At 35.6% G+C, this 12,531-nt stretch overlaps 1 protein-coding gene across 14 annotated transcripts in view; it reads right to left on the bottom strand.

The window, feature by feature from the left end:
* Positions 1-12,531, bottom strand: part of LOC124605166 (longitudinals lacking protein) — a 547,673-nt gene that overhangs the window by 285,122 nt on the left and 250,020 nt on the right. The window contains exon 5 of one of the 14 annotated variants that reach the window (XM_047136662.1): positions 12,134-12,441. The exons of the other annotated variants lie outside the window; for them this stretch is intronic. Within the exon in view, the coding sequence (XP_046992618.1) occupies positions 12,149-12,441 (293 nt within the window). The 3' untranslated portion in view covers positions 12,134-12,148. Of the gene's footprint in view, positions 1-12,133; positions 12,442-12,531 lie in introns of those variants that run through there. 14 annotated transcript variants of the gene reach the window in all.

Below are 12,531 nucleotides of genomic sequence, written 5' to 3'. Positions count from 1 at the left end.
AACAGTGGCTAAAACAGCAACAATAGCAGTAGCAGCAGAAGCATCACAGGAGTTGCCAACCATCCCAGCATTTCAGCTATTTAACGAGGCTCATGAAGACTGGAAAGTATTTCAAATATGCATTGCACTTCATTTTTAGGCAAGTGATATCCAATGTTCAGATCACCAATGGGCCTTTCTGCTATTTATGAGTTCTCAGTATATTCATTGATTCAAAAGTTAGCTCCATTATTCAATCCATTTGCATTCCTATTGTCTGATCTATTCTTTATATTGTCCAAGCATTTCTCTGAGCAAATGAATATGGTACTGGCATGCTAAAATTGTTGCAACATTTCAAGTCAGTTTATGCCAGTTATATTGCTTAGATTGTGGAACTGTGGGAGTTGAGTCGAAAATGTAACTTCACAAGTGAGTGTGGTAAAACATACGTGTAAAATTAAAATCATGGCATAGTGATTCACTTAGCCTCAGATAAGGAGTCTTGCAAACAATGACAATTGGGCCTCTAGCTGAAAGAAGTGCTGAGAATTTCACATGCATTTGATTTATCATAAGTGGTGCAACAAATTTTTTTGACAGACTTTTGACATTTCACATGTGGCTCATAGCCATTGAATATAATACTTACTACCCTAATCATTTATCAGGAGATAGTCGAAATAGGTTAATACAATGCAGTAAATGGGAACATCTAATATTTACAGAATCAACAAACTGTCAGAATGAAACACTGTTATGCACTATTAATAAATTTATCATAGACAAAATACCTAATCTTGACTGTTGTGACCAAGTTTTGTCAAAACTGAAATCTAACACATTTTTGCTTAAGCTGGCTTAACAGTCTATGTTAAGATATTTATCTGTGGAATAGAAGGAGTTGCCTATCAAAAATTCTTCAAACTCTGTTTAAACCGTGCTTTATCTGAAACCAAGTTTTTAACAGTTGCTGGCAATTTATTGAAAATGTGGGTTCCTGAATATTGGACCACTTTTTGGACCAAGGTAAGTGATTTTAGGTCTTAATGTAGATTGTTCTTATTCCTAGTATTGATAATATGCATGGAGCCAGCTCAGTTGTCATTGAAGATTTATTATAACATGCCACATGAGAATACTGATAATGTTCCACATACTGATGGTCACAGTCGCATTCTGTGGTAGCTTACACACTTGCCTATTTTGACAGTTGAGCTTTGCTTACACTATTCGAAGAAAGAACATTTTTCAATGAAAGGTAACATATAAATTTTGAATTTTTGATCAATTACTTTGTAAATGAGAGCAATTTAGTGACAATTGCACAGTAAAATTTAAATGTAACTTGTAAGTTTAAATACTGTACATAATGAAATTTACTTATGAGAAAAAATCTAAATCATTCATGAAAGTTCCTGGCAGATTAAAACTGTGTGCAAGACCAAGACCCGAACTTGGCACATTGGCCTTTCGCACACAAGTGCTGTACCAACTGAGCTACACAAGCATGACTCGTGGCCCATCCTCACAACTTTACTCCTGCCAGTACCTTGTCTCCCAAAGTTGTGAGGACAGGTCTGACACACAGTTTTAATCTTCCAGGAAGTATCATATCAGTGCACACTCCACTGCACAGTGAAAATTTCATTCTGGAAACATTCATAAAAGATTATGTTCACATGATTTCTAAGGGCAATTTATTGATCGTAAGTGTCAGTTGATGAAGACTACACAATAGACGAAAACATTTACTACCACAGAAATAGCTGTTTGTTTAGTTCACAGCCATTACACAATCAAAATAAATCAGAACAACTTCTTAGTATAAATACAGTAAAGAACATCTTCATGGAATATAAGTAATTTAACCAGAAGTGTTGAGGAATGATATACACACACAAAAGAGAAAGAAAATTTTGCTAGTTATCAGAAGAAATCTTTTGATGAGCTAGAGTACAAATACACATACAAAGAAAACTGTGCACCACATTGTGCCAGCTCGACATACAATGATAGAATTGCAGTTCAGCAGGTAGACTGTGATGAGAGTTGTGTCAGATAGAGTTGGTAGAGGGAGAAAGAGGCAGGAATCAGGAGGGATTGGGGATCAGTAGCTAACAGCTCAGAGGGAGGCAGGAGCTGTGTGGCTAGGAATGCAGGAGGAATAGTGCCAGATGTGTGGCCTACCCCTGCAATACATGGGTGCTGGAGCAGGTTAGGTGCGGGGCACGAATAGGATAACATTGAGGCACAGATTGTGAGGGTGTGATAGGACAATGGCAGGCGAAACTTTTGGGTTGAGGATGTGAGAACAGTTGATTAGTCGAGATTGAGACAGGAGGATTGTTGGAATAAAGGATGTGCTGCAAGAACAACACTCACCTATGTTCAGAAAAGACTGTCAGTTAGACTGTATTAAACTAACTGTTTTAAGGGCACAGAAGTTACATAAGACTATTTCTGGCACACATATACTGATACTTCCCTAAAAATTAAAAGCTAGCATTTTGTACTAATTTATGTGAGATACACTGAGTTGATAAAAGTCATGGAATCCATCCCAACATCATGTTGCACTTCCATTTGCCCACCTTAGTGCAGCAGCTTAATGTGGCACAGACTCAACAAGTCTTTGGAAGTCCCCTGCAGAAATATCGAGCCATGCTGCCTCTATAGCAATCCGTAACTGTGAAAGTGTTGCCAGTGCAGGATTTTGTGCATGAATTGACCTCACAATTATGTTCCATAAATGTTCAATAGGATTCATGTCACACAATTTGGGTGGCAAGAACATGTGCTTGAACTGTCCAGAATATTCTCCAAATCAATCGTGAACAATTGTGGCCCAGTGGCATGGTGCATTGTCATCCATAAAAATTCCACAAGTTGTTTGGGAACAAGTCTATGAGTGGCTGCAAATGGTCTGCAAGAGTTTCATTTGGATCAGAGGACCCAGTCCATTCTGTACAAGCATGGCCCACACCATTATGGAGCCACCACCAGCTTGCACAGTGCCTTCTTGCCAACTTGGGTTCACAGATTCATGAGGTCTATGCCACACTTGTACCATACCGTCAGCTCTCACCAACTCAAATTGGGACTCATATGACCAGATCACGGTTTTACAGTCATCTATTATCCAACCAATATGGTCACGAGTCCAGAAGAGCTGCTGCAGGTGATGTCATCCTGTTACCAAAGGCACTAGTGTCAGTTGTCTGCAGCCGTAGCCCATTAATGCTAAATTTCACTGCACTGTCCTAATGGATATGTTCATCCTATGCACCACATTGATTTCTTAGGTTATTTCACACAGTGTTGTTTGTCTGTTAGTGCTGACAACTACAAACAAACGCCACTGTTCTCTGTCGTTAAGCAAAGGCCGTCAGCCGCTGTGTTGTTTGCAGCAACAGGTAATGCCTGAAATTCTCAGCACACTCTAGACCCTGTGGATCTTGGAATATTGAATTCCCTAACAATTGCCAAAATGGAATCTCCCATGTAGTCTGTCATGCAACTATATAATTATGTGAGAAATCTCTTCATATGAATCACCTATCTACAAATGATAACTCTGCCATTTCTGCCCTTTTATACTTTGTGTACTTGATACTACTGCCATCTGCATATGTGCATATTGCTATCCCATGACTTTTGTCACCTGAGTGTATTCCTGCACTAAAACAGGTATCATCTTCCACGTAAAGAAAATTTATTTCTACTCAAAATGTAAGTTGATGGTCATTTATGCATATCAGAAGCAAAAGAGGATCAAGACTAGAACACGGTGTCACACCGCATTTGATCAGTTCACTTTCTGATCGTGACTGTGATCACCATGGAATTTGCTACATTGTTCCCTGTCATGGACGTAAAAATCATGAATCCGCATACATGACACATATTCCTTTTCAAAGTATTTATTAGGATCTCAAATAATTTGTTAATCAGAAGACATAATTCCTTATTTCATTATCTCTATAACAACAAAATAAGAAATGATGGTGTCATTGGTTTCTTATATATTTTATTAATGTTTTGGAACTGCTTACTTCCATCTAGATAACATACACACACAGCTGTCACCTTCACTACCTCATGTTAAAAAGAAGGCAAAAGACACAGCTTTATCTTTGTATTCAATTAGAATAGTGTAGCTCATAATCAGACACTTACTAAAAAAAAACTTACTTGGATGCAATCAGTGGTATGGTAGATTAATTTCACTATCACCGATGTATTTGTCCTGAAGGATTCTCAACTGTGTTGAGATTTACAGTTTTTTTCATTTTGTTGTCTCAGTTGTGCATTTATTTTTATGAAATGACTACTTTTAATCAGAGTTTGTCACTTTTAGAGCTACGTAGGTGCATGTGGACCTGTTGTTATCTATTTGGAAATATAGACCAGAATTTGTAGATATTTTGTTTAAACTTCTATGCCCAATCTTGTAGCAATCTGGATTAAAATACAATCTGTCCAAATGAATTTAAGGTGCTCTTAGGAAGTAATGCTCTCCCTCAGTTCTGTAGTTGCGGATATTTTACTGTATTAGGCTTCAATACAAGAAAAATATGACATATAAGAAGTGCATATGTCAGTATTTGATATGTCTTTGGAAATTTCCTCTATGTTTTGATGAGAAGGAGTAATTAGGACATTGGAATCATGATTCTTTCCTACACTCTTTTTTTTACATGACAGTAAATCCTGCTTTTCTGCTGGTACATCTTACCATACATACTAAATTCAAAACGCATTTTTGTTGTTCCGGGATGTGGAGCTGAGACAAAGCAGGCAGTCATGTTACAATGTTGGTATCTGACTACACATATTCCTTCAATTTCCATGAAACCTATGAAAACAAAAAGAAATACAGATATGTCACTTCAGTGATGTCCTTAAAAACACATAGATTTGCTAAGTCATAAGACACATAAGAAAATTTGTATAACAATTAGTACCCAAAATTTACACTAAAGGCTAGAAACTTCCACAGATGACCCTTATCATGGACACTTTGATTAATAAGACAATTTTTGACCAGGCCATTCAAAAATAACTGTAGGAAAATTACGTGTTTTGTTAACTTGAGTTTACTTCAAAAGAACAATTGTTTCACATTAATGTGATTAGAAATAAATAAATATCATTATTTCAACACAAAAAAGCAGCATTTGTAAAATTGTCATTTTTGTATTCATTTAGCATCATGTGCTCAAGGCCAAATTTCAAGGTAAATGCACTCATACTGAGGGCCAAATCACCGCAATAAAAATACAGTGAGAAGAACAGAAGATACAGAATCAAAAATCTGCAGCTGAAGGTTCTCATTTGGTCAGAATCGAGAAATTGATACCATAACAAAAATGCACAGGTGATGTAATTAATGGATCTGAACTAGAAGAAAGTGAAGAAATTTTGAAAGCAGTCAAATTAGTGAAAAAATAATGTGATTTCAGCCACAACAATCCCAGTTACAAAAATGACACATGGTGTATGAGTTTACTGGAAAGAACTTGAAATAAAGTTTAATAATATTAGTGAACTGCCTCAACAATACAGCGAAGTGTTATGATGAAATTGTGAAGAATGAGACTCATACAGCATTCAGCGAATGGACCAGTAAATTTATTTTTACCACATCTGTACTCATCATGAATCACAGTTTAAATTTGAAATTTTATGAATTCAAACTACTTCATGACATACATCCAGTGGTTATCACCAAACAGTTTCAAAATCTTTATCCTAAAACCTGTCCATAAAGAAAGAAAAAAATTAACACGTGTGAAGTAAAGCATCTGCAACATGTGTAACTTTTAAAGAATTTGAAGCAGCTTTGTTGAACAAATATTGGTCACAAAGCCACTGATGGTTTATGAAATCATTGTTGTTATCACTACCAAATTACACAGGGAATGAAAGTACCATGTACAAATGTTTACAAAAAACCTGAGTAAAAATGAATATATAGATGATCCAGTACAAGAACAAGAGTTAGTTGAAATTATAATTCAAACAGTACCTGTTAAGGTACAAGAAAAACTGTCTTTGTCTTTGGATCATGAAACTAAATAAATATGGGTATTATTAGATAATGTGGAGATTACTGATTAAGAAGGAGCAAAGCAACAGAGGGAATTCTGACACAAGAAGCTATGATGAGTATTTTTCATTATGTGAAGATTGGTTTCAAGAAATCACTTGCTAGCAAATTGTTTCAATAAAAAAGAAGATGGACTGTGCACATACATAGATTATAGACAACCTGTGGAATATTTCCATCATCATGAAAAGTTTAAAAATTTTTATGTATCATTTACTCTCCAGTCCCATTGCACAATTGTTATCATTGTGACTTATTTTGAACTCCCTGGATTATCTTCAGATCTCAAAACAAAATAAAACTAGACCTGTAGTATCTACTATTTTACAAAAAGTAGAGTTACCTAACTGTTGAAATTATCCATGTAGATAACTGGGGGGGGGGGGGGGGGGGGTGCAGAGGAGATGGGAGGATAAGGGGGACAAGAGAGAGGGACTGAGCAAGAGAAAAGAAGGCAGGGAGGTGGAGTGGTTGGGATTTCATGAATGTAACGGATTTACATTTAGTAAAATGTTATTTATGTCATTTTACAGTGTGGAGGCAGAGAGACACTGATATGAACAGGTTTTAAAACATTTTGTGTTCTGTCAGAGTAACTGAAGGTCTGTACAGTGTCATATCTCACATTTCTGGGTACAGTCAAGTGGTGTCACCATGAATGAAAGCTGCAATTGGTGTAATGGGATGCACTACATCATGTTGTGGCATGACACAAATTGGGTATGTCACATTTGCAAATATTTTGATCAGTCAACAAGCAGCATGCCATCACCATCGTAGCTGATGAGATGGCCAATGTCTGCTCATTTCCCAATTCACCAGTATTTTTTTAGTTTACATCCACCCTCCATCTCATCTCATCACACTGTATCACACACATCAGCGTGTAAATTTACAATGATGTCACTGCCATAGTCTGCCCTAAAGATATGAAAATTTCAGTGCATTTGTGTGAAACCAATGCAGTGTCCAGGACATACTGTGCACAATGCATAGTTATATGCCTGAAAAATGTTTCACAATAAAATGTTTACAAATCTTATTTATTTGAATTGCTCCCATATCCTTTCAAAAGAATTGTAATGTATATGTTTCATTTGCATAAGAAGTAATATTTTCACCATGCAATGAGCTATGATTTTAGTAGACATGAAATACTCATCTTATTCCTTCTGTGATTAAATGCATATGAATTATCATAATTTTTAATGACTAAGCAGTTGCAATTTTGAAACTTCCTGGCAGATTAAAACTGTGTGCCGGACCGAGACTCGAGCTCGGGACCTTTGCCTTTCATGGGCAAGTGTTCTACCAACTGAGCTACCCAAGCACAACTCACGTCCCATCCTCACAGCTTTACTTCTGCCAGTACCTCGTCTCCTACCTTCCAAACTTTACAGAAGCTCTCCTGCAAACCATGCAGGACTAGCACTCCTGAAAGAAAGGATATTGCAGAGACATGGCTTAGCCACAGCCTTGGGGATGTTTCCAGAATGAGATTTTCACTCTGCAGTGGAGTGTGTGCTGATATGAAACTTCCTGGCAGATTAAAACTGTGTGCTGGACCGAAACTCGAACTCATGACCTTTGCCTTTCGCGGGGAAGTGCTCTACCAACTGAGCTACCCAAGCATGTCTCATGCCCCATCCTCACAGCTTTACTTCCACCTGTACCTCGTCTCCTACTTTCCAAACTTTACAGAAGCTCTCCTGCGAACCATGCAGGACTAGCACTTCTGAAAGAAAGGATTTTATGGTACAAAAAATGTAAAACAGATATAGAAGCATAAATTCAATTATTACTTCTTCAGAGTGGCAGTAAAAACAACAACTATTAACAAACTAAAAGATCATTGCTCACAAATGATAACAATAGAGATTTCAGTCCTGGTCCAAAATTTCACAGTAATCAGTAATTTTCACAACAGTAGACACCACAGAAGAGTACATACCCCCTCTAGAAACAATGCCTAAGCTGTGGATTCCATTTATGTATGTTAGTCCATGCAATTAGGCATGAGAGTTTCTCTGAAGGTTGAATAGTAGTAGAGAGATACCAACAATATGGAAAGTTCTACTAGAAAAATTAAAATATTATGGCGTTACAAGGAGCTCCTTTGATATCTGGACTCATATCCCAACAAGAGAAATCAAAAGGTCACATTAAGAAATATTACCATAAAAATAAAACCAAACTCATAACGCGAGAACATTAAATATGGTGTCCCAGGAAGGTTTATATTTTGCTGACTTTTGTTTTCATACACTTAAATTATTTATCAAATGTATTAAATTACTCTTAGAAAAACAGTGATGCTTGATGATGACATAAACATACTTGTACAAGTCAAAACACATCAATATCAGACATATCCAGAGGAATACTGGAATTAGCTTACAACTGATTCCCAGCAAATAGCTTAACTTTCTGTCTTACAACATCTCATATTACGCAAAGGGGGCCTAGAAGTCATTGAAGATGATGACCACCCTGGATGCCCTAGCACATCAATTACTGATGAAAATGTGGAATAAGTGAAGAAAATGGTTCTGGAAAATCACCAAATTACCATCAGAGAGGTTTCTGATGATGTTGACATATCCTTTAGCTCATGCTCATTGGGCATGAAACATGTAGGATCACATGTTAAGTTCTTCTCACTGTTTTCTTCTATTACAGTGGGATGGCGCCTCAAGAGTTGCTGCCTCATGGTCATATGGTCAATAAGGAATACTATATGGAAGTTATTCACCATTTGCTTGAAGTAACCTGAAGAAAATGACCAGAACTGTGATAAAACCATTCAAGTAAACTGCATCACAAAAATGCTCTCACTCACACCTCAATGCTTGGGATTATTTGGCAAAATATAAAATTTTTATGTTGCCTCACTCACCATATTCACCACACATGGCTCCCTGCAACTTGTTTCTGTTCCCAAGGATGAAGAGAACCACTGGGAAATAAAAACATAATTGCTGAAGGATCTGAAACCTTAATAAAAACTGAGTTCTAGAAGTGCTTCCAAGAGTGGAAAAATCACTAGTACAAGTGTATTATATCTGAATGGGATTATGTTGAAGGGAACAAAGTTGATGTTGATGAATAAATAAAGATGCTTTAAGAAAAAATATCCTGTTACTTTTTTATCACACCCCCAAAACATGTCAGCACTAGTAATAATTGGTTATAAGTATACTTCTGTGAGTGCTTCTACCAGTTAATGTACACTTTGATTTGTTTACATCCCTGAAGCCTCTCCTTCAAGAATGGAGTCATGAAACACAATGAAAGAATAAATGAATGTGGGTAGGTTGTGGGTCTTACCTGGATTGTTTATTCAGTAACATTACCTGTGAAGAGCAAGGACCCAGGTTCATGTCACAGGTTCAGCATAGTTTTTATTATCAGGAATTTTTGAAGTGATAATTTTTGCATAAGGCATTCATTAGAACAGAAACCTGTAGATTTCCACACCATGGTACATCATCTCACATCTGTTCACATACTGTAAGTGTATCTTCAATTAGATCTAGATACCATGAAATTCATTGCCACCAACAACGAATATACTCTGCTTGTGGGTGATCATGTTGTACATAAAAAATTAAGATACTGTACTCCACTAACAATTCATTGCAAAGTTAGCAGAAAATTGCTGTACAATTGCGTTAGTATCCCAGAAACATCACAATCCTGCAACTATAAAACATCATATTATATTATAAATACTACAGCTTTGTATAATTTTAACAGTCAAGACAAAAGAAGATTTGTAGATAACAGTAGAGTATAAATATATTTCAGCTGTCATTATTCATTAGTTTGGTACCAGTCAACCATATCAAACTGATCAGTGAGTATGAACATAGCGAGAGGTTGAAAAGGACCAATTTTCCATTTGCTGTGCCCATATTAACAGATGTGACAGATACCAGATACACTAGGCACTACCAATCATCCACTTAGCAAACAAAGGGAGAAAACTGATTCTCTTGGAGACAAACATCTGGGACATAGTCCCAGTTCTCACTTGATTTTTATTTTTATTTATCATTAGTTTTTTATATATTCTGCTACATCAAGACTGCACTGTCAAAGACAATTTTTACTCTGCAAGTTTTGAAACAAACATTTCATACATGATTTCTTCCCAGTTTTATTCAACAGTTTTCTAAAGTCTCACAAAACAATAGTAAAAAATCTGATGATGGCCTTGAAAGCTGAAAACTTGTTCACAGAATAAATAAACATATAGGGCATCAACAGTTTCTGTTTTCTTTGTACATGTGAAATTGTATTTGTACTGAGTGTAGCATGGGACAAAACTGAAACATGGATGCTAAGCAATTCAAAAAAGATTAAAATATGTGGTTATAAAATGTGGTCTTACATGAGAATACTGATCAGATGGCTAGAATGAGTAATCAATGAGTAGGCACTGAATTTATTTGGAAAAATAAGAAATTTATTGCACAACTTGACAAAAGAGGGGATCACATCCAGAGGTATGAAGGAAACATCAGTTTGATAGTGGAGGGGAGAGTGGGAGGTAAAAATTGTAGAGGGAGACCAAAAGATCAACAAAATAATCCATTAACATAATAAAAAATCTATTCACCACCACCTCGATATTTTTGTTGTACTTATAATGATAAATATATCATGGCAGGTTTAAGAAAATTGCCTCAACTACCACAAAAAGAAAATTCAATGGAATGAACTAGGCATTGTAACATTTATAACATGCTGATTACTACTAACACACTGTTGCCACATTTGTCGTAACTATTATTTTTCCTGTATATATAAACTCGTTTCACTTCCAAGTCACTTACACTTAGAGAACCATGGAATATTTACCCAATGAATAAAATAAATAAGTATTTCAGTTTTAATAAGTGTTGCACTTTATCTCACTCATTTACAAATGATTTCAGACTTTAAATAACACTTATGCACTGATTTGATTTTGTGTTCCATAGGTCCAACTGTGTTTGGTTCACAAGGATGTGGAATGAGTCAGTTTTTTAGAAATACAGTGTGATAATCTTATAGCATATACAGACATTTGAGTACATAATTATATAAAAATTTATACAGTAAATTCTCTATACTCACTTCTGTAATTTTAACATTGCTAATCAATAAAACAATTTAGAATTTCATGTTACTTACCTAATTTTGCTACTGTAATTAAAATATATTAGTTACTTCATCTTCATCCAAGTTGTAACAGAAAACTACAATGTTTAAACATGTTTATCACAAAGCATACTAAAGTTTTACAGAAAAAGTAAAGTAAGTTGCACTAGATAGGACTTCACTGTGTACTCAACACAAAGAGCTGCCATCTGCAAATATAAATCAACATTTGTATGATGATAGTAATTTAGGATACAGAAGAAATTAACAAATGACACAAACAATGGATGAAGCATATCCTGGGGACAACACCATTCATGTGTGTGGTGAAAAAGGGCAACATATAAATGAACATTTTTGATTTCATGTCCCAGCAGGAAAAATAGCATCATAGAGGATTCCCAAACACCATTACTCCATGTATTGGGTAATATAACAGAAGCTACAAATATATAAAATGCATTTTACTCATCTGTCAGCTGATCTGCACAGATAGGTTTTTAAAGAAAAATTTGCAACACCATTTTTCCTTCTAGTAAGATAAGAAATGATAATATCACAATAAATAATTTTAAAAAGCATCAAAACACAGCAATTTCTTACAATATTTATTAGGATGTTGATTTAACAACTTTTAGTCAGGTAGCATCTGAATACATTTTTTGTCTCCACTGTAATGTTAAAATAAAAAAATCTACACAAGACACACTACACAACTTGCTCACATTCATGAAATCTTTAATGCATAAGTCACTGTGTTACTTCCATTCAACATTAAATTAATACTCCATCTAATGAAAATTTAGGTAAGTACAAAATTTACCCAGTTAGACATAAGACACACTGAAAATAAGAGCACTATCACATTATTGAAGTTACATTTCACTTTCTCATAGCTCAAGACAGACAAATTTATGAAGAGAGTTGTGAGAGATTCATGTGTTGAAGTCTTATGTGTCTCTGGAAATTTCCTTTCAGTTTTGTGCGATGGGGACAATAAGGACATTGGAAAGTAGGTTCTTTCCCACACTCATATTTCACATGGTTGTAAAGTGACTTTTTCTGCTGGTACAACTTACCACATTCACTACACTCAAATCTTCGGTCTGCATAGGCCCATCTTTTTGGATTGACAGGGAATAGTAGTTGTGAACTGTGGGATGTTTGTACCATATTTTCATTTAGTCCATCAGTTCCTCTGTATTCTGTGAAAACAAATGGATGTGCTGTACATAACTTAAACCAACTAATTTATCATATAGAGCACTACAGAGAACCAACATTTTAATATTAAT

The sequence above is a fragment of the Schistocerca americana genome, chromosome 3 (genome assembly GCF_021461395.2).
Source record: "Schistocerca americana isolate TAMUIC-IGC-003095 chromosome 3, iqSchAmer2.1, whole genome shotgun sequence".
NCBI classification, from domain to species: Eukaryota; Metazoa; Arthropoda; class Insecta; order Orthoptera; family Acrididae; genus Schistocerca; species Schistocerca americana.
The sequence above is the reverse complement of the archived record's forward strand: the minus strand, read 5'-3'. Positions and strand labels throughout refer to the sequence as shown.